This window comes from Stenella coeruleoalba, assembly GCF_951394435.1.
Source record: "Stenella coeruleoalba genome assembly, chromosome: X".
In the NCBI taxonomy this organism is placed as follows: Eukaryota; Metazoa; Chordata; class Mammalia; order Artiodactyla; family Delphinidae; genus Stenella; species Stenella coeruleoalba.
Window position 1 is genome coordinate 84,085,058 of NC_137152.1, and position 23,057 is coordinate 84,108,114.

The 23,057-nt window shown below is 46.3% G+C and overlaps 2 protein-coding genes across 2 annotated transcripts in view; both read right to left on the minus strand.

Annotated features, from left to right (window-relative positions):
• The window catches only part of LOC307180627 (uncharacterized protein), a 122,965-nt gene that overhangs the window by 94,759 nt on the left and 5,149 nt on the right, over positions 1–23,057 (minus strand). The window contains exons 11-20 of the mRNA XM_079910997.1: positions 22,228–22,264; positions 21,796–21,864; positions 21,655–21,710; positions 21,404–21,511; positions 21,240–21,298; positions 21,016–21,131; positions 20,878–20,920; positions 20,171–20,243; positions 19,474–19,633; positions 8,844–8,865 (exon numbers count right to left, since the gene is read on the minus strand). Of these exons, the coding sequence (XP_079767123.1) occupies positions 8,844–8,865; positions 19,474–19,633; positions 20,171–20,243; positions 20,878–20,920; positions 21,016–21,131; positions 21,240–21,298; positions 21,404–21,511; positions 21,655–21,710; positions 21,796–21,864; positions 22,228–22,264 (743 nt within the window). The remainder of the gene's footprint in view (positions 1–8,843; positions 8,866–19,473; positions 19,634–20,170; positions 20,244–20,877; positions 20,921–21,015; positions 21,132–21,239; positions 21,299–21,403; positions 21,512–21,654; positions 21,711–21,795; positions 21,865–22,227; positions 22,265–23,057) is intronic.
• Positions 197–8,886, minus strand: LOC307180044 (nuclear RNA export factor 2-like). The gene is made up of 12 exons (XM_079910103.1): positions 8,778–8,886; positions 7,754–7,851; positions 3,135–3,318; positions 2,748–2,901; positions 2,054–2,137; positions 1,834–1,938; positions 1,637–1,717; positions 1,432–1,501; positions 1,196–1,284; positions 969–1,076; positions 672–781; positions 197–459 (listed from the first exon to the last, which is right to left on the minus strand). Exons 2-12 carry the CDS (start codon positions 7,821–7,823, stop codon positions 336–338), a joined length of 1,179 nt encoding a protein of 392 aa, XP_079766229.1. The 5' UTR covers positions 7,824–7,851; positions 8,778–8,886; the 3' UTR covers positions 197–335.

A 23,057-nucleotide genomic window follows, 5' to 3' on the forward strand; every position in this document is an offset into this window, starting at 1 on the left:
CCTCTGCCCTCTGCCTTCCACTCCTGCCTCAGGAAGCCCTCTGATCACTGGCGGGGGCCCACGTCTGGCCCCTGACTCAGGGAGCCCTGCTTTTTCCCAAGGAGGGTCCAGCTCCTGGCACTGGGCCAGCAGAATGGATGACATGACAGCAGCCACCCATGGCCTCAGCCCTCAGCATAACGCAGGAAAGCCCCCATGTCAACCTGGGAGAGGAGGGGTGATCCCTTTGGAGGAATGGGAAGAGGGCCCCTCTCAGAACGGGGGAGGCAAACCCCATCTCAGCACGAAGAAGGAAGGCTTCTCTCAGCAAGAGGCCCTGGACTGGAGGACCCTTCTCAGTCCAGGGCGCCAGCATCTGGATCAAGGATGGTCGCTCCTGGTCCTGGTGAGGAGGAAAAGCCCTGCTTCCTGGGGCACACTCTTGGGAGGTCTTGCTGGAATATATCTGGGCGCAGAGAGCTGGAAACAGACCCCAGAGCGCCTGCAGAGGTGAGCAGGTCAGGGGAAGGAAACTCCTCACCGGTGATAGGCACAGAGAAAGCAGAAGGTGGGGCCTGTGATCCTCCCAGAAGACCAGGGCTGCCACCTTTGGCAAAGGGGCACTGTCACAGATAGTCTAGGCTCCCATGGGTGAAGGTCACCAAGAAGGGTGACAGGGTGTTCACACTGACCTTACATAGGTGGACTGGTCTGGGAAAGTGTCACACAATGGGTTCCCTTGCAGCCACAGCTCTTCAAGCTTCAGCCCTTGCATCTTGTTCAACTCCCACACAGACGTCAGCTGAGAAATATGGGGCAGAAGTGGGAAAAGGAATCCCAGGGAAAGAGGGACATCCGGATCCCGGCACCCCCAGACCCCTCCCTCCCACACAGGTACCTTCACCTGCCTCCTGTCATCACTCTGATGGCCACTAATATGCCCCACCCCCCACTCTCAACCCAACTTTGACCTGGCTCCCTCTTCTCACCTCATTTTTGGAGAGGTTCAGGATCTTGACCGTGGGGGCCATCTGTATAATGTCAGACAGGCCATCCAGCTGGTACAGTTTGTTGCTGCTCAAGTTCAAGGACAACAGCTTTGGGGCAAGAAGAGGTAGAGTGAAGGTTACTATCTAGGACCTTGGAGACAAATCTGCCCTCCTCCCCATCTCTTCCACCCCCTACCCTAATACCAGCACTGGGCCTACAGCCTTACCTCAGGGAAATACTTTTCGATGACCTGCAGGGTGGCAGCCATGCAGCTTCTTCGATTCAGAAATATATCAATATCATAGCCCACCAAGTCTTCAGGAAGGAGAGGGGAGGGAATAGGATGGCTGAGTGGGGTGTGGGGCCAGCACCAGCCCCTCCCCACGTTACCATCCCTAAGTTCTCCCTCCAGGAAGACCCCTCTGCCCTCACCCGCCCAAGAATTACTGCTGTCAGCCGTACCTGGGTCAAGGCGGAGCCTCTGGAGGTCAAGAGCTTGCTGGGAGACATCAAATCGTTTGCTCAAGGTCAGCTGCGGAGAGAGAGATGGAGAGAGCCGCTCTGAGGCTGTGGTGGTGGCAGGGAAATTGGGGGCGAGCGGGACGGGGGACTGGAAGGAGAGGTGGGTCTGAGCACTGGCACACTACTCGCCGTGAGTCTCCATTACCTTTAGCTGCTCCATTTCTTCTGGCTTCAACTTATCCCGCACAGAGTAGGGAACAGCGGAGGGGCTGACAAAGACAGGTATCTGCAGGAAGAAGAGGTGGGGTAAGCACCAGGAACTCTAGTTCCAAAGAAGACAACCAGCCCCTGGCCTGTACTCCTTCCTCAGGATGAGGTACACGTAACGCCCTCGACACACACCTTTCGGCTCTCCTCGTCACGAATCTTGTAGCTGACATCCATCAATGCAGAGGCAGTGCTAGCTTCCTGGACAAAGAACCGAGCCCCATTTTGCATAAAGTGGAACTACAGGGATTGAATGCAACAGCAATAGTTTCAGAAGCCAGCAGACCCTGCTGAACCAGGTCTCTCTCTCCCCCTTCCCTGTGCCCACGCGTCTGGCTTCGGCATCCTCTCTTACGTCCACTGGAGTGAAGGGGACACTGCAATGGCTCTGGATTGACTTCATTAGCCATGTCTTGTCATACTTTACCCCACAAGGAATCTAAGGATGAAAAGAAGGCATGGGAGAGAGGATAGACAACAGGGAATTTAGGCTGGAGGACGAACCTTTTCCTGTTCTTTCCCGGCCTTCTACTGGGCTTGAAAGGGCTTGTAAAGAAGGGACCACTGGCATGATTTCTTACGGGTGTGCGTAATATGGATTTCCTAAGTACTCTTTCTCTCCAGTCAAACTCTCTTCCACATAATCAAGGTGTCAGAGATGATCTTCCTTTTATAAATTTCCAGGAGATCCTACCCAGCGCACACACTGCTTGCCCCTCAGACAAGGTCTCCAGAGGCTCGACCCTCTGTCTCCCACACTCAGCTTGCCAAGCTGAGACCTCCAATGTGGAGTCGCTCCATATCCTTGGCAGTAGTTTCCATCTTTGCTTTGAGACAGGCTCCTCCGTTCTCCTCACGGTCAGCCTGCTCCCTGTACATTGCTTCTCTGAACCTGCCCTTAGATGAACAAGACTGTTAACTCCTGGTAATAAAAAGGACAGATTACAAACTGTCCCCAGTGAAAGAAACCAGCATCTCTACATGAGACCAACACAGCTCCCCCTGCCTTTTCTCTCCTGTACATTCCATACATTTTTCAGGATACTCACTGTGACCCTGAACCAGCTCCCTGGGGTTCCATCTTGTGTGTTCTCCCCCATTTCCCTCTCCAGAGGTTTTCTGTTTCTCCACACAGTAGTATGCATGTGGCCTTCACTGTGCCATTTCACTCCTCTCTTGTTGCCTCGGATGGTACAGGGAGAGCTGCAGGGGGGATGTGGAGAGAAGGACGGTGAGTGGCCATAAGTGCTAAGAAAGTCTTCTGTACACCCTCGTGTCTTTGACACCAGCACTACAATTAGGATTGCTCAACCATTATTTCACTTCTAGTATGCTTCAGTTTTGCAGTGAGAGAAGAAAAACAAGTCCACGGAGAGTGAGAGAGGTGCATAGTCCCAGGGGCTGCTGTGTACAAACCCAGCTGCCTGGCCACTTACTGTCTTACTTCGGGGTCCTCCTGGACATCCCTCTTCACCACGTTTCCATCATCCTTCTGGAGGTGTGAGGGCTGAGGCTCACACCCATCGTGTTCATAACGAGGGCTCCTCTCGCCAGAATTACCTGGGAAAGAACTCCAACCTTTCTTTCTTCCTTGAGGTGATCTACCACCATCACTGTATTCTGAAAAGAGGAACAAAAATACAAGTTTGCAGACACATCTGTGGTCCACTTACCACGTACCATGTCTTAGGCTAACAGCATGGTAGGGCAGGCCAAGTGCCAACGTGGCCTAAGGGACCAGTCCCACAAGCCTCAGAAAGGACACTCTTCTGCCTGTCCAGAGAGGACAGCCTTATCCGACAGATGGCACTATCAGGGGAAGAATCGAGGAGGAGCAGGATGAGGAAGAGGACGACAAGGAGGACAAAGAGGGAGGAAGGAGGAGAGGACAACTGCACTGAAACTTTTAAAACAGTGGAGCAGGACTGATAAAGAACCGAGGTGTATGCGTCCATGGGCTAGACTGGACACCAGTCATATATACCAGGAAGGCACCCGAATCTTGCCTTCTCTCAGGACTTTCCAGCAACCACACCAATACCTCTCTCGTGCTTCCCAAATCCAATGAACCACCAAACCGATTCCACTAACAACCAGCAAGCTAGCTGGACTTCCTTTGCCAGTGCACTTGGAGCTTTAATGTCAGGTGGCACTGATGTAACGGCCTCCTGAACTGTCTCCCTCCGTCCAGCCTTGCCCTGAACAATACTCTGTTGGAAAGATCCAGAGTGACCTCTCTATTGGGCCAGCCTGAAATGCCTTTCAGCTCAGCAGGCAACTCTTCCTAACTTCAGCCCTTTTATAACAAGGGTGTGAATGATAACCTGGAATGATGTGTCAACCACCATTTCCCAGTGTTTAGGGATTCTTCTTTTGGCTTTCTATTACTGGTGGCTAACTTGATTCCATCATGGCCAGGGAACACACTCTGGGAGATTTCAACTGTTGTTTTTTTTTTTTTTTTAATAATTTTATTTCTTTATTTATGGCTTCATTGGGTCTTCGTTGCTGCACACGGGTTTTCTCTACTTGCGGCGAGCGGGGGCTACTCTTCGTTGTGGCGCACGGGCTTCCCATTGCGGCGGCTTCTCTTGTTGCGGAGCTTGGGCTCTAGGCACGCGGGCTCAGTAGTTGTGGCTCGAGGGCTCTAGAGCGCAGGTTCAGTAGTTGAAGCGCACGGGCTTAGCTGCTCCGCGGCATGTGGGATCTTCCTGACCGGGACTCGAACCTCTGTCCCCTGCACTGGCAGGCGGATTCTTAACCAGCACACCACCAGGGAAGTCCCTCAATTCTTTCTGAGTTTACTGATGCTTGTCTGATGGTCGAGGAGATGGTCTAACTTGGTGAATGTTACAGAGACCCTCGGGGAAAAACCTCTTCTCTGCTGTTGGTGGGCGGACTGTTCTCTTTATGTCATGCAGATCTCGTTAGTTTACTGTGTTATTCAGGACTCCTATATCCTTGCTGATTTTCTCTCTAGTAATTCTGTCACTTGCTAAGAGGGAGGTGGGTGTGGAAGGCCCCCACTATAAATATAGATCTGGCTCTTTCTCCTTTCAGCTCCACCAGTTTTTCCTTCGTGTACTTTGAGGCTCTGTTGTTTGGTGCGTACACATTTAGGAACTTTATGTCTCCCTGGTGTCCTGATCCTTTCATCATTCTGTAAGGCCTCTCTTTGGCTCTTGCTCATTTTCTTTACTCTGACATCTACTGTACTGGATACTGAAGCTACAGCCACGCTTAGAAAGTGTCCTGGGTATACCTCACCTTGTATTCACTCCTAGCAGTTGTATTGCTGTTCACCCCTCCACCCACAAATTCTCCCCTCCAGCATATCTAATTCACCATGTCAAAAGATTTGGAAGTTTTTCCGCACCTGCAAAATAAGATCGTGTCAATTCTCTTCCCCATGGGTGGATTCACTAAGGGTATTTTATTTTTAACACATTCCACTGAAACAGTGAACCAGCAGATAATCATACTAGTGGCTTGTGGGGAGGGAGGATTATGGTAATTACACTGTTACAAACCAGCTTCCGTTGGGTTGTAATACTTAAGGTTCTCTAGGTTTGTGTGCTGTGCCTTTTGTACATTAACTATTCCATGTTGTCTCAGGGCACGCTTATGAGTAAAGATGCGCCCACTGCTGATCACTCCACGATGGACTGATTACGACCAGGCCTCAGATGAACTCCTCTGGGGAGCCCTTGCTTTCCCTGTGTGGCCCGCTGTCAGGACAATCCTGCTACTCACAACCTTGGGACTTTCCCTGTGTGGCACTGGAAGTGAAAGGAAACACAGATAGGGCATTTGACCCACAAATGCCACTTGCTCAGTCCCCAAACCTCGGAGGGGGCCTGGCGTGCTCTCTTTCTCCCACACTCCACATCCAACTGGTCAGGAGATTCTCTCGGCCCCTCTCTCAAAGTATGTCCAGAAGCCGGCCACTTCTCACCACCTTCATTACCACCACCCTGGCCAAGATACCAACAGCTACCTCCTGGACTGTACTGCTGTCCAGCTGGCCCCTCTGCTTTCATCCTGGCTCCCTTACCTGTCTCTTTTCAACCCAGCAGCAGAGAGCAAGTCAAATCATTTCACTCCTCTGCTCAACACCACATAACGATGGTTTGAAGCCCACCAACATGTTCAAAAGCCAGGAGTTCATAATGACACTCATCAACAATAACAACAACAAAGAGGAACCTTACTGGTGACCTTTGGAGAATGCCGGGCAACCAACTCATTTTCAGGAAAATCCAGCAATGAAAGGGAAAAATTCACATTTTAAAGGGAGCAGTAAGGGCATGTGGTCTACGTACGGTGTATAGGAAGAGTCAGAGTCATTTGTAAGAACCCACTTTCCTTCCGAAGTAACGTTGCCGAGGGGAAAGCGTAAAAGGGAGCTATATAACAGCTAACGCAGTCCCCCGGCTGACCAACTATGTCGGGTGCCTGAACAGGGCTAGAGACCTCCCTCATCAAGGTGATTCAGACACAAGCAATCTCAGACATCGACTTGTCAAGTATTTGATAGAATAATCCAGTGAAGCTCTGTCACTTACTGCGTACGTGATTTTAGGCGAGTATTTTACCTCTCTGAGCCTCAGTTCCATCGTGCGGTAGTGCTGTTTGCCATGTGTTTCCATTTGTCCCTGTTCCGGCGACCTGGAAGAGCTGTCCTTCTTGACCTCCTTTGTTTGGACAGGGCTGTGTATGTGACTGGTTCTGGCTAATGGGTTGTGAGTGACATGTGCTATTTCTGGGCCAGAACATATGCTTGTTGGATTGAGACCTTGCAGGGTCCTCTTCCCCTCAGGCACAGAGACTGACAACTTTCTAGATGATGGCTGCTCTGTCAGTTTGGGTCTCCAAGTCATTCCAGTAAGAATGGCTCAGACCCCCAAAGTCCACCATCCTGTGAGGGGCATGCACCTGCCATGGACATGTAGTCGAAGTGAGGAATAAGCCCCTGAGATACGGGGACTGTCTATTACCACAGCATAATCTAGCCTATCTTGACTCTTGTATCTTATCTGTGAATTAAAATAACATCCTCTCAGGATTTTTCTGAGGATTACATGAGAAAACTGGTATGACAAGGTTGCCACAGTGCTTGACATATAACAGGAACTCAAAAAATGGCAGCTATAATGATTAAATAATAATAACAAACTAGTTTTGAAAAAGTGTGGAAAATTGGTATAAAATGAGAGCTATTTCATCCACTCATCCTTACGGGTAAGTTGTATCATCTTTTCAAGAGTGGGGCATTTTATTTTATTTTTAAGACTTCCTAATGACTAGCACTCATGCACTTATTTCTTGCCGTCATGATATCAGAAACATAAATTGAGGTTATATGTAAAGAATGAAAAAGTGGAAAGATTAAGCAAAAGAGAGAATGACTAATGACATAAGATAAAATGAGTTAGCAATAAGTGGTTTCTTAATGAGAAGAACAGATTTTAATTATTAGTAAGCATACATTCTTCTTAGTAAACAAAGGTACAAGGTATTAATGCGGCAGAAGAGATTTACTTTGAACAGGCTTTCCCAAAAGGTTTTCTGAGGAACACTAGTACTTCCAGTGGTCTGTGGAAAAATGTTCCTTTCCCATATAGCTTGAGGAAACTACCTGCTACAGACTGAATGTTTATGTACCAACCTAGTCTCCAAGGTGACAGTATTTGCAGGTAGAGTCTTTGGTAGGTGATTAGGTCACGAGGGAGATGCCGTCATGAATGGGATTAGTGCCTTTACAAAAGAGGACCCAGAGAGCTCCCTTGCCCTTTCTGCCATGTGAAGATACAGCGTGAAGACAGCCCTTTATGAACCAGGAAGCAGGCTCTCACCAGACACTGAACCTACTGGTGCCTTGATTTTGGACTTCACAGACTCCAGAACCATGAAAAATAAATTCTTGTAATTTGTAAGCCACCTGGTCCATGGTGTTCTACTATAGCAACGTGGACAAGCTAAGACACTACCCTATTCTTTGAGATTCAAGTGGGATATTATCTTAAAAATATAACAATATAGAAATCCTTTTTACCTTCATTTTTGTATGTCCCATATTTCTTCAATGGATAAACACATTTTTGTTGCTGCTGTCTCTCAGACATAGTGTCTTGCAGAGCAAACCTGAAAGTGCTGAAATGAGAGGAAAGAAATGGATATTATATAAGAAAAAATATATATATCACCCCTTTAACCATCTCTCAAACCATATTTAAATCCCTCACAAATGTAAACACCATCTTTTACTTGCTGCATTTTACTCATTAAGTACCATCTACGTGATTTTTATGAAATGTATCATCTATAATTTTACTTAATATGGTTTTCTTAAATAAATTCACTGTTTTTTCCCACATGAAGGAAAGGGGAGAGCTTTCAAGGAATGTAACAAGGAAGGGTTAGAAAATCAGGAGGAAAATCAGAAGCCAATAGTGTCTGTCTGGACTAATTTAAGCCGTTTAGAGAGTCCAAGCAGGAAAAGATTATGGCATCCCAACCCCCACACACTTCGAAAAGCTACTGATCCGCAAAGCAAATACAGAAAACAAATTCTGAACCTTAAGGTGCTGGCTACTTTCACACTTTTACTGAAAAAATATCAAATTAAACAAAGTCTCTCTCCTTGCCTCTCTCTACAGAACAAATTAAGAGACAGAAATTCAGATCAGATTTGAAATCATCGATACGAACTGGCATCTAGGAGTTCTCTGGTGTCCCTAATAACAAACGTGGTCTGAGGAGCGCAGAGGACGCCATCACATGGCAGGCAGTGAAGACGAATATGGAAGAGAGATAAGAGTAGGGCTTTAATGTGGGGGTTGGGAAGGAAGGGGGAAGGGAGGGGTCCACCCAGTTTCCCGAGCCTAGCTGCCGAGAGCAGCCCATGAACGCCTGCCGCCCGCTGTCCCGCCAATTCTGAGTAAACCTCTAGTACCGGTGGGCGCCCCTCCTCCCCAACTACCGCCTACCGTCTACCGTGGCAGAATATGAAAGTCGGTGGAAAGGTTGGCATCGGAGCCAGAGCCTCATCAAAGTTCCCCCTCAGCCAGGACAAGTACCTTAATTCTAAAGGTCTTCTTCACCTCTCGGTCTGACTCCTCAGAAGGCTAAGCCGAGCTACCCACCGTTCGGCAGGCTCTCCACACGCTGAAAGGGCGCCCCCCTCGGTCGCGACCTTACGGCGTCACGTGACTGACGTGACGTAACGCAACGCGCTGCTGTGGGGCCCTACCTGACTTCCAGGGGCTTGGCTGGCGGAGGCCACAGAGTAGAAGGACGCAGGTGACCTCAGGGTTCAGGAGCCCTCTATCGTGAACTGTGACCGAGAGAAGTGAGCCTCAGGAGACCACAGCATGTCCCATGACTGTAGAATATACACAACCAACAGCCGAAAGGTAGGTGCGGTGTTCACATGACGGCAGGTGCTTTGCCTGCCATGTGATGGTAGCGGCCACATCCGTGTTGACTCAGGGATCTGAAGATTCTGGTAGCCAGCAATCTTCACGAGGTAGAGATGGCTGAGCCTGATGTGTGACCAAGGGGGATATGTGACCGACCATAGCATCCATACGACTCTCAGAAGCAGGTCACCTTTGTGACTTGGAGGGCTGAGGCTTCCACATGCCACTAGCTAGTGAGGGCCACATGACAGGATGAACCCACATGATGGGCAGGGTTTAGGAGTCTGCCATGCTCTAGCGACTTGAAAAGCTGGATCTACCACATGATCATAGTGGCAATAGGTCCAGAGAGACTACACGAGCTCAGGGTTTAAGGGCTCATGGTGCTGACATGGCCAGTAGGTCTGGGCCTGCCACATATCTGTCAGGGCCTGCCACTTGATGGCCGCATCCGCGTGACCATAGCCTTAGGAGCCCACGGTGCTCAAAAGCTGGGTCAGCCTCCTGAGTGTAGGATAGTGACAGCAGGGTTCTCCCGGCTGCATGTTTCAGGAGGCCGTTCTCTTCACGAGACCTGGAGACCTGAGATTGCCCACATTCCTGGGCTTCCCGTTGATGGTGGTGCCTCCCGATGATCTTCCTCAGAACACAGGCTGGCTTCACCTGCCCCAGCCCCCTTTTAATGTGCTAATGTGCTTCTTTCGTGTGCTAATTCTGTTTCCCTATAACACGTGAAATTTAACACATAAATTAACACATAGCAATGGACTAGGTCCTCCCTAAATCCATAACCATTGCCATATTTTAGGGACCGCTTCAAAAACCTAAGCGGTGGGTACAGGTAAGCTTTGTTGCCGTAATTTCATGCAAGTCTAAGAGAAATTAAAGCAAACTCAATAAGTGAATTTTAGCTGTTAATTTGAAAAACAAATGTATATAATGATTACTATGTGTCAGGCACTTTAAAACGTCAACTCCTTTAATACTGGCAATTCTATAAACGAGGTACTATGATTATTATTCCAGTTTTCACTAATCAAAGCAGAAGCCAGTTAAGGCCCTCGGATTCATTTTAAGGTATAAATATAAACTTATCCTTAATAAGTGAAGTATTTGTGTATATAAAAGGTGGTATAAAATGTTATACGTTTTTTGAAAACATTTCCTTCTTTTATTTTTAAACATTCTAAGAGAAATATTGCAGACTTTATGGCTCTTAACGGAATTCAAAGGTTAAAAATGAGCAGAATCTGAATTAGATATTACTGCACTTATATTTTGTTTGCATCTTCCTAGAAAGGACAGAGAAAGGAGAATATACAATATAGTTTTAGGTTTTTTTTTAATTGCAGTTTTACAAACGCCTCTTTTGCTGATTGGTGCGGAGAACAGAAGATCTGTCTGTATATCCAAAAGAGATTTGATGTGATCTTGCCCGTTTGCTGGCTTAGGCAAACTTAATGCTATACAAGCAGTGGGATTATTTTGCCAGCACCCTGCAACGTGGCATGGCTACATAAATAACCTGAAGAAAATACAACAGACCAAATTTTGCACCATGGTTAAATTTGAATATACTAGTAAGGATAACAGACTGTGTTTGTAGTTCTAAGCCTGTTGAAGGAAGTAGTGATTTTTTGGAGTGACTCTGTTTGGGCACATTGCTGTTACTTGGATAATTTTGGAAAATTATTTATGGGACACATGTAAATGCACGGTATGAAAATGGAGCCACGTGTTTAAAGTAGAGCCTATTATGAAACCTCAAGATGCATTTAGGAAGCATCTGTATACAATCACTGGATGGAATCTGACATCAAGACCTGATGTCTGTCCCAACTGTAGTTTCTCTAATGGACAAATCCACTAATGGTGATTGAGGTCAACTTCTTTAACCAAAAGACAAACCCTGGAGTTCTAATTATAACTTTTCTTGGGAAGGGTCAGATATTCTCCTGCCAGAACTAATGGTCGTATCATTTATTCTTTCCCTGCGATGATTATCAGGCGTTATTTTAGGATTAAAAAATATATTTAGTTACACCAGTGGGTGCCTGTCAGCTCTTTATAACATACATTGGGGAAGGGATGCTAAGGCTATGGGTAAACACCTGTATGAACACAGCTTATGTGAGCTAGGCAGTTTCGGCACTCACTGCATGTATCAGGTGCTGTGTCTGTTTAGGTGAGGCAGGCTGATAAGCTATTCTTCTTGAATGTTGTTTGGCAAGGTTTACTGGGAACAACTTTTACTCGTTTATATTTCTGTTTTGGGGTGGACGTTTAGGAGGTCAGTGCTAGTGGCTTTGTTTAACACAGAGACTTGGGAAAGGAGAATAACAGACATTTGTGATGCTGCTAAATTAAACACAAATACTCAAATGCTTTTGGTTCAAACACAAATATGTACAACCCAAGTAGAGATCCTATGTGAATTTACTTTCAGAAAGGAAAATTGACTTAATCTGGTAACATTACCCAAGAGAACTTATGAGATATTGCTGTGCCTTTATAGAAATGGTAATCGAAACATGTTTTTCTTTGTTCCTTTAAGAAGCTCGTTAATTAACTAGAAGTGACTTTACTGTCAGTGTCAAGCAATGGGAAAGAAGAGAAACAATTGTAGGTAGTGCTCCCTGTCAGAGTACTCAGTGTGCTCCCTTCCCCCAGCACAGTGTAAATTTTAACAGCTCTAGGTGATGAGCTCATTCATGGGGAGTACCACAGCCTGGAAACAGAAAATTACATCCACCGTGAAAACTTCTTTTGAGGACAAAGAATGGAAAGGGGCGAGAAGGCAGGGATTCCTTACAGGGTTTTTGCTCATAAACTATGTCATTTGTGATGGTATGATTCTCTGATACACTTTGAAAATCCCATCCACGTGAAGACCACTTACACGTGAAGAGCTGGTGCCAGCCTGTTGGTGTTATGGGCTGGGTCCTGGTATGCCAGGCGGCAGGGCTGCGGTGGTTCTTGGGCTAGTGTTCCCAGAGGAATATTACTTTTTGCATATTTACAAATATGTACATTAACAGAAGATGTTCTTTAATTTTATTACATTTTCATGAGACTGAATTTCTTCTAAAAGCTTGAAGCTTTTAAAGATATTCCATATTGAAATTTAATGGTGCTCTTTAAAGAAAATTGTTGCTGATCATAAATGTTGACAATTTTCTTGCTTCTCACCTTTCATACCTTTATGAACTCTGTGTTGTATGTGTACAGAATGGTAATACTTGATGAAATTGTAACTATAAAGAATCCATTCCCTTCTAGTCAAACTATCCTGACACAATAATATCAAAGTACGATAGTAAAGAGAAAGCTTTGCCAAAAATTTGAGAAAGAAAAAGAGATTTCAGTACGCTACCATGGATGCCTTTGTGGTCCTTCCTAAACTTACTGCAGGGGTGAGAGCTCTAGTGCTTTGTAGCTACCCATTCGCTAATTCAATGTAGGTATTTCCTGAATAGAAGTATTTGTTACCTGGAAAGACATAGTAGTTGAAAACCATTTGAGCTTGAGTACTGTGGGTATTATGCTCATACTGATAATTGTGCTTTCAAATGGTGCCTGAAGGTGAATATTTTTCTTTACCTATGCAATATACATTCCTAAGTGGTCTCAAATTTTCATTAGTGCATTTCCTCCCTCATACAGTCACATGTTTGGGGGGAATTTGCCTGCTAGTTCCAAGGGTGAGACCAGAGTTACTCTAGATCTCACGCAATAATCCTATGTCCCTAGTCACAGTCATTGGTTCAAGATTGGGCCTGAGTCTTTATATCTTTGAGCCACTGGATCAACTAACCTAAAGTCTCCTCTACCTCTGGGCTCTCAGTTATATAAGCAAGTATCTTTCCTTATCGTATACACAAAAGTGGATTTTACTTTCTATTACTTGTAACTTTGTTACTTACTGCTATATATGTTTTTGAAGATATGTTATCAGGTGAATGTAAGTTCAGAATTTGTTATCTTCTTAATACATTTTCTTTTATGATTTGATAGTAGCCTTCTTGGTTGCAATCGCTTGATGTCTATTTTGCCTGATAGTAATACAAATTAACCACGTTTCTTTCAGTTTTACTGATCATTGGTATTTTTTACCATCACTTTATTTTCATCCTTTCTGACAGTCTACTCTACCTGCTTCATGAACTACTGAAACACGTTCATAATGCCTGTATTAGACTGTTCAGACTGCCACAACAAAAATACCACAGACTAAGTGGCTTAACAACAGAAATTTGTTGTCCCTCTTTGTATACACACTTCTGCTGTCTCTCTGTGTGTCCTAAACTCCTCTTCTTATAAGCACACCAGTCAGATGGGATTAACGTATCCCCTAACAGCCTTAAATTCACTTAATCACCGTTTAAAAGCCCTATCTCCAAATCCAGTCACATTCTGAGGCACTGGTAATTAGGGCTTCAGGATATGAATTTTGGGAGAACACAGTTCAGTCAATAACAAAACCTAATGTTAAGATGACGTTATCATAGAAAACAAGAGAGCAGAGGCAGGAACAATGATGCGGAGCAAGCACAAGGACTGTGTGTTAGGCTTTCATTTTCCTATAGCTTCTCCAGTTCCTAAAATTCTTGAATGGCCAATGAATCCCAGGCATTTGACTGAGAAATTTGCATTGCTACTGCCTCAGCCTGGACCTAAAGGATGGGAACTAGTATTCCACACTTGTTAATAGCTCACAGCATAAAATCTAACACTTTCCTATTATCAATAGATCTGCTATTTTCTTTCAAGATAGTTCACCCTTCTTATCCTCAGCTTCTTAATTAGATACAGAGACAAAATAATTAGTCATACAACTCCAACTGTGAGAATTAAATGAAATTGAGATCTACTTCTGCACATAATCAGGGCTGATTGCTGGGTGGAAGGTTTGGAAAGCTGCTTCCTCAGCCATTTATGCACAGAATGTTCAGGCTTATTCTATTCTAACAGCTCTATGTTCTAGGTCATGCCACAGCATTGTCAATGAGACATGCAGAAGGGGAAGAGTTGCATCTGTGCACTGGGGTTAGACCTTTTGGGGCCCCAATTATCTCACCAAATACCTCCCTTACTATTTAGCAACCAGAGCCACGTGCAGTTCCCTATTTTGACTCCTGATCTTCCAGAAGACAGAGACACTGTCTGAATTTTTTCCTGGTCCTATCTTCCCTTCTTAGCACTTCGCTTGACATGCACTAGGTGCATGAATGAATGAATAAGTGGATGAATGATATTTATATTCCACACATATATCTTTCTTGTCTGACAGTTCGTAGCCCCTGGCAGGTCAGAGCCTTAGGCTTACAACTAAGTCCAGTGGTTAGGACTCGGTGCTCTCACTGCAAGGGGCCCAGGTTCGATCACCGGATGGGGAACTGAGATCCTGCAAGCCACGCAGCACAGCCAAAAAATAAAATAATAAAAAAAGATGGATGCATTATGTTGAACACAAATTATAGCTCAGTGAAGTTGGATTTAATATGTCTTTGTATCCCTTCCAGAATCTAGAGCTGTGTCATGCTCATATGTGGAATCAACCTGTATTTTCAGATTGAACTGTACAGTTGGGTTTTTCGTTTGCTTGCTTGCATGCTTGTTTTTTTTGTTTCTTTTGGGGTTTTTTTGCCACAGCCAAGAATATTCTCAGGATCTCCTGACTTACACATCCAACCACATGCTCCCCACCCACATTTTTCATAGGCTCCACAAAGACGTGGTCAAAACTGAACGGTTAGTTTCCTGGCATTGCACCAAAGCTGGTCCTCCATTCATTTCCCCATCGAAGAAAACCGCCCTAACCCAGCTGCAAAAATCCACATTCCAAGAGACACACTTAATTCCTCTCTATCCTTACCACAAACGTGGACTTCATCAACAAGTTCAGTACTTCCAAGATACATCTCATTTCAAACCCCATCTCACCCCTTCCATTGCTACGACTGTGGTCTACGAGACTGTAATGTGTAGTAGCCTCCTAATCTTGTCTCTTGATCTTACAGTTGCTCTATTTCTGTCTGTCCTCCAAGGAACATTTAGAATGAGCTTTAATGAGGTAGATTATAATAATAATTCCCTTCCTTTCAGAAAGCACCCAATGGCTCCATCATAATAAGAACAAAACCCAGAGTCCTTCCCATGGCCCACAGGACCTTCTGTTATTGGGCCCCTCCTACCATTCTCACCTCATTTTCTAACACTGTCCTCCCAATACACACTGCATACAAACTGTTCCTTAAAACTGCCAAGGTTGCCCATATCTTAGGGCCTTTCGTCTTGCTCTTCCCTCTGCCTCAAGGGCTCAGCTCCTATATCTTCCCACTGCTGACTGTGTACTTGTTGTTATTTCAATATTAAATCTAAGTTACGTCTTCAGAAAATCCTTCCTTGCCTTCCCCACCCTAGTCATTCTCTGTCACATTTTCCCATATTATTTTCTTAATGGCTCTCAAATCTTGAGTGTATCAACCCCTGTAGAATGTGAGCTCCATGAGAACCATGACCCTGTCTGTCAGGTTCTCTGATTTATCTCCAGTGCCTATCACAGTGCCTCACATATCACTGGTAACCAATAAATATTTGTTGAATGAATGACTGAGTGAGTGAATGACGTAGATTAAGCATGCTAAGTTGTGAGGACTCAGGCATAGTCTGGGACATGGGATTTGGGAGGATGGGAGAGTGAGCTCAGGTGTCTCTGAAGCAGCAGTTTTGTTTGAACCCATGAAAACTGTGGTTGGAAAACTGGGTAGAAAGGACATGATAATTGAGGTAGTGCTTCTAGCTGCCTTGGGTATGAAAGTGTAGCATATGTTCTATACTTATTCTCCTTCTTTCTTAATAAAAGAATCCCAAATTTGTTTGGGACAGTAATGTTTCCAGTAAAAGACCACATTTATAGCCTCCTTTGCAACCAAGAATGGTCACATGACCGACTTCTACCTAATGAGGTGATGGCAGAAGTGTTGTATAGTAGTTCCAGGAAGGTGGCTAAAAGGGAGATGAATTTCTCAGACCAAGGTATTTCTCATACCATCTGTTGTGGACTGAACTGTGTCCTACCCAAATTCATATGCTGAAGCTTTACCCCCAGTACCTCAGAATGTGACTGTGTTTGAAGATAGGGCCTTTAAAGAGGTGATTAAATTAAAATGAGGCCATTAGGGTAGACACTAATCCAATATGATTGGTTTCCTTATAAGAGGAGTTTAGGACACATAAAGAGATAACCAGGGTGTGTGCACAGAGGGACAGCCATGTGAAGAAGGAGTAAGAAGGAGGCCATTTGCAAGCCAAGGAGAGAGGTCTCAGAAGAAACCAAACCTGTGGACACCTGGATCTTGGACTTCCAAACTTTAAAACTGTGAGAAATAAATTTCTGTTGTTTAAGCTACTCAGCCTGTGGTGTCTTGTTATGGCAGCCATAGCAAACTAATACACCATCAGATAAGGTTTTCAAGTTTGACAGCTCATCAGAAACAACTGAGGTGAACCTTAAAGATACTGATGACTGGGCTTATCCCTAGAGGCTCTGATTCAGTTGGTTGAATCTGAGCATTCGAGGGGATCCTAATGGATATCCAGAGTTGAAAACCACATGTCTAGAAGAATAGTTTTTTGCACTCCATTGAGCAGGCTGAGAGTGATGAATCTAGCATCATTTAGAAGGCATCCCCCCGTATCTCCCTCCTTCCACTGTTTTTCCTCTACCCCATATCCCCCTTCTTCTGCCCTATCCAGATCTCCACAGATGGACCCAGAGATGCCCCCACCTCTTAATCCTGTTCCATATCCAAGTTCAGTCCTAATTTAAGGAACATTTAATAGCTTCAGCCCCACTTCTGCCCTCCCTGTCAAGAAAAGTGAGTCTCGAGGGGCCTCACATTCTCTTACTCTGCCTGTTAGCCAGAGCCAGGGCAGCTCTCTAGAGGTAACTTCTTGCCTCTTAATCCAATTATAAAATGGATGAAAGACATGAACAGAGGGCAAACAGGCTTAGGAAAAGCTATTCAACATCTTTAGCCATCATGCAAATGCAAATTAAAGGCACAATGAAATGTTAAACCCACCTATCAGAATGGCTGAAAAAAATGGACAAAACCAAATGCAGGCAACACTGGATAAACTGAGTCACTCACACATTGCCAAAGGGAATGCAAAATGGTACAGGCCCTCTGGAAAACAATTTGGCAGGTTTTTCAAAACGAAACATGAGATTACCAAATGATACAGCAGTTGCACTCTGGGCAATTTACCCACAGAAATGAAAATTTATGTTTACACAAAAACCTTTACATGGAGTTCATCACAGTTTTACTCACAATAGTTAAAAAGTGGAAATAGCCCAGATGTCTTTCAGCGGGGGAATGGGTAAACAAACTGGTACATTCACACCGTGGAATCCTATTCAGCAATAAAAAGGAACAGACGATAGACACACTTTACAACTTGGATGGATCTCAGGAGAATTATGCTGAGTGAAAGAAATCCATTCCTAACGGTAGTGTACTATATGATTCCATTTCTATGACATTTAGGAAATTATAATAGTGTTTGACAGAGTTTAGGGATGTGGGATCAGGAAGAAGGTGGGTGTGGCTATAAGGGCTAACATGAGGGAAACGTGTGGTGATGAAACAGTTTTTGATCTTGTTTGTGGTGATAGTTAGAACACCTACACTGCTGGTAAAAGTGCATGGAATTATATATATAAGTATTATGCACAGGTGTTCTAACACACCAATGAGTGCATGTAAAATGACAAAACTGTGGTAAGCTCAGTGGATTGTACCAATGTCCATTTCTTAGTTTCGACGCTGTACTAAAGTAATACAAGGTGTTATCACTAGGAGAAGGTGAGTGATGGGTATACATGACCTCTCTACACATTTTTTTGCAACTTTTGGTAAATCAATAATTATTTCAAAATAAAATAGTTAAAAAAACACTGGAGTTGTGGGGAAAATACTCTTAGGTACAGAACCTAAGAACCTAATAAATATGTTAACACAGTTTTAGACCTGTTAAATAATTAAGAAATCCATAATTAATGGAGTAAATATGGTACTTTACTTGCTAAATACGTTATATTTGTTTATAGAAGTGAACATCAGAACGGTCGCAACTTGTGGTACTGAAGTGGTGGGGAGAAGGTTATCGGGAGGCAAAGCTTGGATTTTAGGGTTGTCCAGGAATGGAGTCCTTACTCTATAATTTTCAAGCACTGTGTAGGTCGGATATAAATGCTAGAGACTGCCAAGGATGATGTGGGAGATGGGACCTTTTGGTCCTGGCCCCACTAACTCATGGTTGGGTCAGGGGAAGAGCAATCCAAGACACACAATATACAATGTGCAATGTTACTCTTTAATATAAAGATAAACAAGGATCATGCGTTGGAAAAATAAAAAACAACGGGCAGGCCTACACGGTAAACAATGGCTTCCTGATTAGCTGGACTGCAAGCTTAGTCATGGATATGGCTTCAGTTAAGAGAAGAGAGGTGACAAATATGATGAGGATGAAAATGACATCTAAAGGCTCATTTGCAGAGTTTTGTTCTCAAGATCCCAGGTCAGTGGATGAGGGTCACATGTGGAATTTTGCCCTTGGACTGAAGAAAGTAAAGAGAAAGAATTGGGATGTCAGCAGAGCCAGCAGCCGTGAGTGTCAACCCCCGGGCACCTGACTTCTGTCCACCTTCACCTTCCTGAAACCCTAGACGTCTATTTCTTCTTATCTCTGAATTCTCAGAATTCACTTTTTGATGAGTAAAGAAATTTTTAGTTCTGGTATAGTCTAGTCATTGTACTGAAAGCACCTCTAGTGGGGGAGGATAGATGACCTCCCTTAGGACCAAACTGGAGACACTTGACCACACAACTTCACTGCTACATCTATGCTGCAAGAGCAAGCCTTCAAGTTTACCAACATGTATGTACCAGAATGAGCAGATGCCACTGCATGTAATGCTGAAAAAGAGGCGAAAAGCTAAATGCCTATCAATAATAGCTTATGGCTTCCTGGAATTCAATTGTTTAATATATTGATCTTAGAAAGAATAATGTAGCTTCACATATACTGAGAAGAAACTATGCTGGCACTAATAATAAAAGAAGTTTCAAAATAGTATATAAGATAGGATACCTGTATTTTATAATACATGGAAATGTATTAGTATGAAATTAGGGTATTTCTCATAAGTAAACGTTTGTAAGAAAAAATAGATTTAAAATAATTACCTGAAAATTCCCATTAATCACTCCTCTACTCCTCCCAGCTCCCTCCTATCCCCATGCAACCCCAGCACTCACTTCTGAGACCACTAGAGGTTCACCTCAGATGGGGTGGAGGATGCCTGCATGATGTCCTGCTGCTGCTGGGAGAGGGGGTGCATGGAGCTGGAGGTGGGTGTAGACAGTGGGATGGAGAACAAACTTTGGGTCTCACTGGGGTCGGCATCCCTCACAAACAGCTCGTCATTCACGATGCACAGACTGAAGGAAAAATGGGCCCTCAGACAACTGGTGGATGGACACCCACACCCCCAATACTGACTCTGCTCCCACTGGCACTCAGCAACCAGATTCCTTCCACGTCCCTCCTGTGTCTGTCTCCCAGGTTCCTTGACTGGTACCTCTGCCCCTCCCTACAGAGCCCACCTTTGGAGAGACTGTCTACCACCTTCACTTGATTTATAGGTTCATCCCCAACCCACAGGCAATTTCGCATTTACCCTTTACCACAGTGCAAGGGGTGGACAGTCTGATCCCCATTCTCAGAAGATGACACTGAGTCACACAGAGGTCATGAGAATTGACCAAGGTCACACAGCGAGTGAGCGCTGGGTCAAGGAAAGAACCCATAGGCCGATTCCAGAGCCCACGCTCTTCCTAACCACTAGGCTACACTGCTCCTGGGATCTCCCTGCTGGCTTTCCACAATACTGAGTAAACCTAAGGTCTTTGCCACCACATTCCCACGCACCTGAGCCCAGGCGGGGATGGCATTCCCACCCACTATAGGGCTCTCACCTGGCGTAGTGGGCAGGGGTAGCGATGAAGGTCCGGGTGAAGGAACGCACACAGCGCTGAGAACTTCCTTCCACTTCAACAGCAAACAAACAACAGTACCCCTTACAGCTGCACGTGCTGTACACGCTCACACTGCGGTCCCCAGTCAGGGTGTGACTGGACACTCATGCTGAGAGGGCAGTTGTTCACGGGGGCCAGGGTGTCGGGAATGGGGAGGGCAAATATAGGAGCAGTCTGCACCCAGTGACAGGGCCCCTGACGACCACTACACAAGTTCACGGGGTGCATTTTTCACAGCCGCCCAAGAGGTGGATACTACTACCCTATTTTGCAAATGAGGAAACTGAGACCTTAAGTAATGGCCCAAGTTCTCAGAGGAAGTATCTGGGATGAGAGCCACCAAAATCCACAGCCTGTGTCCCCAACGCCCAGGGTGTGCAGGGCAGACAGGCATGGACACAGCTCAGACCTGGGTTGTCTGTGGGAAGCCTGAGGGCAGGAGAACACAGTGGGGAAGGGGAGGGGAGAGGAGGGGAGGGGAGGTGGGGGAGGGCAGGTGGGGAGGGGAGGGGTGGAATGCAGGGAAGGGAAGGGAAGGGAAGGGAAAGGAAGGGAAGGGGTCAGGGAAGCTAGGTGGTTCTGGGAGTGAGCCTGGCCAGGGGGAGGCAGCAGTGGGGCATCTGCGCTGGGGGTCTACACACACTCACCTTCCTTGAACACCCCACTGACGGAGAAGCAGAGCATCGTTTCCTGAAAGGGAAGAGCCCAGGCGCCCAGTCACCACCTCCACCTCCCACCCACCTGCGGCTTCCTGGGCCCACGCGAGGGAGGAAGCAGGCGCTCACCGTCTGGAACCACGTGTCCACCACGAAGGAGCTGAAGTCATGCTGAGTCTTGGGCAACACACAGAGGGTGTGCACAATGACACGTTTTGTGTGCTTCAGCAGCTGGACCCGCAGGTCTGTGAGGGGAGGGGAAGTGAGCGAAGGTCAGGGGCTGCCACGCCCTGGGCCCTATGATTGACCCCTTCACCGCCCTTTCCCACCCAGTCTTCCCATCACACACTCACAGGGGTCCTTGAGATTCTTCATATTCCTGCTGTCCTTGAAATACTTGCACAAGCTGCTTCTAGGAGACAAAGAGCAACAGTGGGTGGTGGGTGTTTGCAGGAGCTGCCTGTGTCTGCTGGGGAGCCACACAGCCCAGGAGCACAGCCTGTGCTGTGATACTCACGGGGCTGGGTCCTCAGGGTGGAAGGGAATCGTCAGGGAGAAGCAGGCCTCCTCGTGATAAGCACCCGCGAGAACCTGTCTGTCTCCATAGTCATGGATCAAGTAGTACCTGAGGGGGAGCAATGAGGACAGTCTATCTCTGTGGTCTGGACCTCAAATGAGACTTGAAAACTCCCCTGAGCAGACCTGTGCTCAGGTGGCCTCACCTGTCCTAGACCTGCCCCCCTTGCTCAGCTTCCCAGAGATACTTACTGCTTCAGGAATTTCAGGACTAGGTTCTTCAGCTCATCAGATCCAAAGTAGCTTCCCTGGAATCAAAACAGTCCTCAGGACCATGGCTGACACCCCCTTCTCAGGCACCACTTAAAACCCGGCTTGATCCTCCATCCTCACCTTGCAGGTTGGTAAGCGCTTGCAGGCTTCAAAACCACACTTAGCCAGTGGGGATGTCTCCTGGTCATCCTGGGGAAGAGAAGAGAATGTCAGCAGTGCAGACCAGGAGGTGGTGCTAGATGATCAGGGAAAAGGATGGGCCCAGGAGGGTGAGGGTCAGAGGTCAGGTGTGAAAGGGCCCTGGAAATTCCATGGGCAGGACTACAGTTTGGATCATCACCGTGGATTCCCCAAAGCCTATGAAGAATGTGCTTGAAGAAGATCCAGAGCGTTTGTCAGGTTCCCACAGGGACTGTACCATCCCCCTCCGCCCAGGACTTTGAAGGGTCAGTTTCAAAACTGTAACTGGGGCAAGACCTAATGGGGTTCAGAGTAGTATGTGGGTGCTGTCAGTGCCAGTTAGAGGAGTCAGTGAACAAGGAATACACTTACCAAGGTTAGTAACTTGGGGAACAATTCCAGGATGGAGCTGCCAAAATCAAGACAAAACAGAAAAGTCAGTGAAACTGTGGCGGTGACCCTCTTCCTCATGGGAGCAAGTACACCCACACCACAGCGTCCCAGGCTTCCAGGGCCCTGAACACGTCCCCCATCGACTGACACAGAGGGAGGGCAGGCCCTCCCTCCCTTCCCGCCTCCCTCCCTCCCTTCCTCTCCTTCCCCTGGGTAGCTCCCCCGCAGACTGCCTGGACTCTCTTCTCCAGTGCCACAGGGACCAGCATTTCAAACCCATGCTGCAGGGCTTCCTTCCCCTCCCTTCCTGCCTCCAGAGCCCCACTGAAGGCTGTGGAGAGAAGAGGGAATGGGGTGTGTGCCCAAGGCTCTGCTACCTCACTGGCGGTCCAGCACTCTGCCAAGACCTGGACCAAGACCTGGACTTCCCCCTTGGATGGCCCAGGGTGCTGGGGCAGGGAGGTGAGTGAGGTGGGGCTCAGGGAGGGAGATGGAGGGGGATGAAGACAGAAAGGGAGTGAAGGTACGAGGGGATAGATGAGAGAGACATATGGGCCTAGACACAAGGGAGAGAGAGAAAACAAAGGGAAGGGAAAGAAGCTTTCCCGTGGTGGGGGTAAGGGAAGAAGAGAGGAGAAAGGGGAAATGACGCCCCATTTGCAGCTCTTCACCTGCCCCAGAACAGCTCAGACACAGCACGTAAGTATGTAAAATATGCACATGTTGGGCTGGGGGCCCACTGGGTGCTGGTTGAAACTTTGGCAGCTTTGTGATGCAGAGAGGAGAGCATAGGGCCTGTAGTCCTCCCT

What these genes read in the sequence shown, in the direction of transcription:
- LOC307180044 (XM_079910103.1), bottom strand. Translation starts at nt 7,823, where the DNA reads ATGTCTGAGAGACAGCAGCAACAAAAATGTGTTTATCCATTGAAGAAA. An exon ending in GGAGCTGGTTCAGGGTCACA is followed by an intron (nt 2,138 to 2,747) that starts GTGAGTATCCTG and finishes TTTCATCCTTAG; the next exon opens with ATTCCTTGTGGGGTAAAGTA. An exon ending in TCGAAAAGTATTTCCCTGAG is followed by an intron (nt 1,077 to 1,195) that starts GTAAGGCTGTAG and finishes CTTGCCCCAAAG; the next exon opens with CTGTTGTCCTTGAACTTGAG.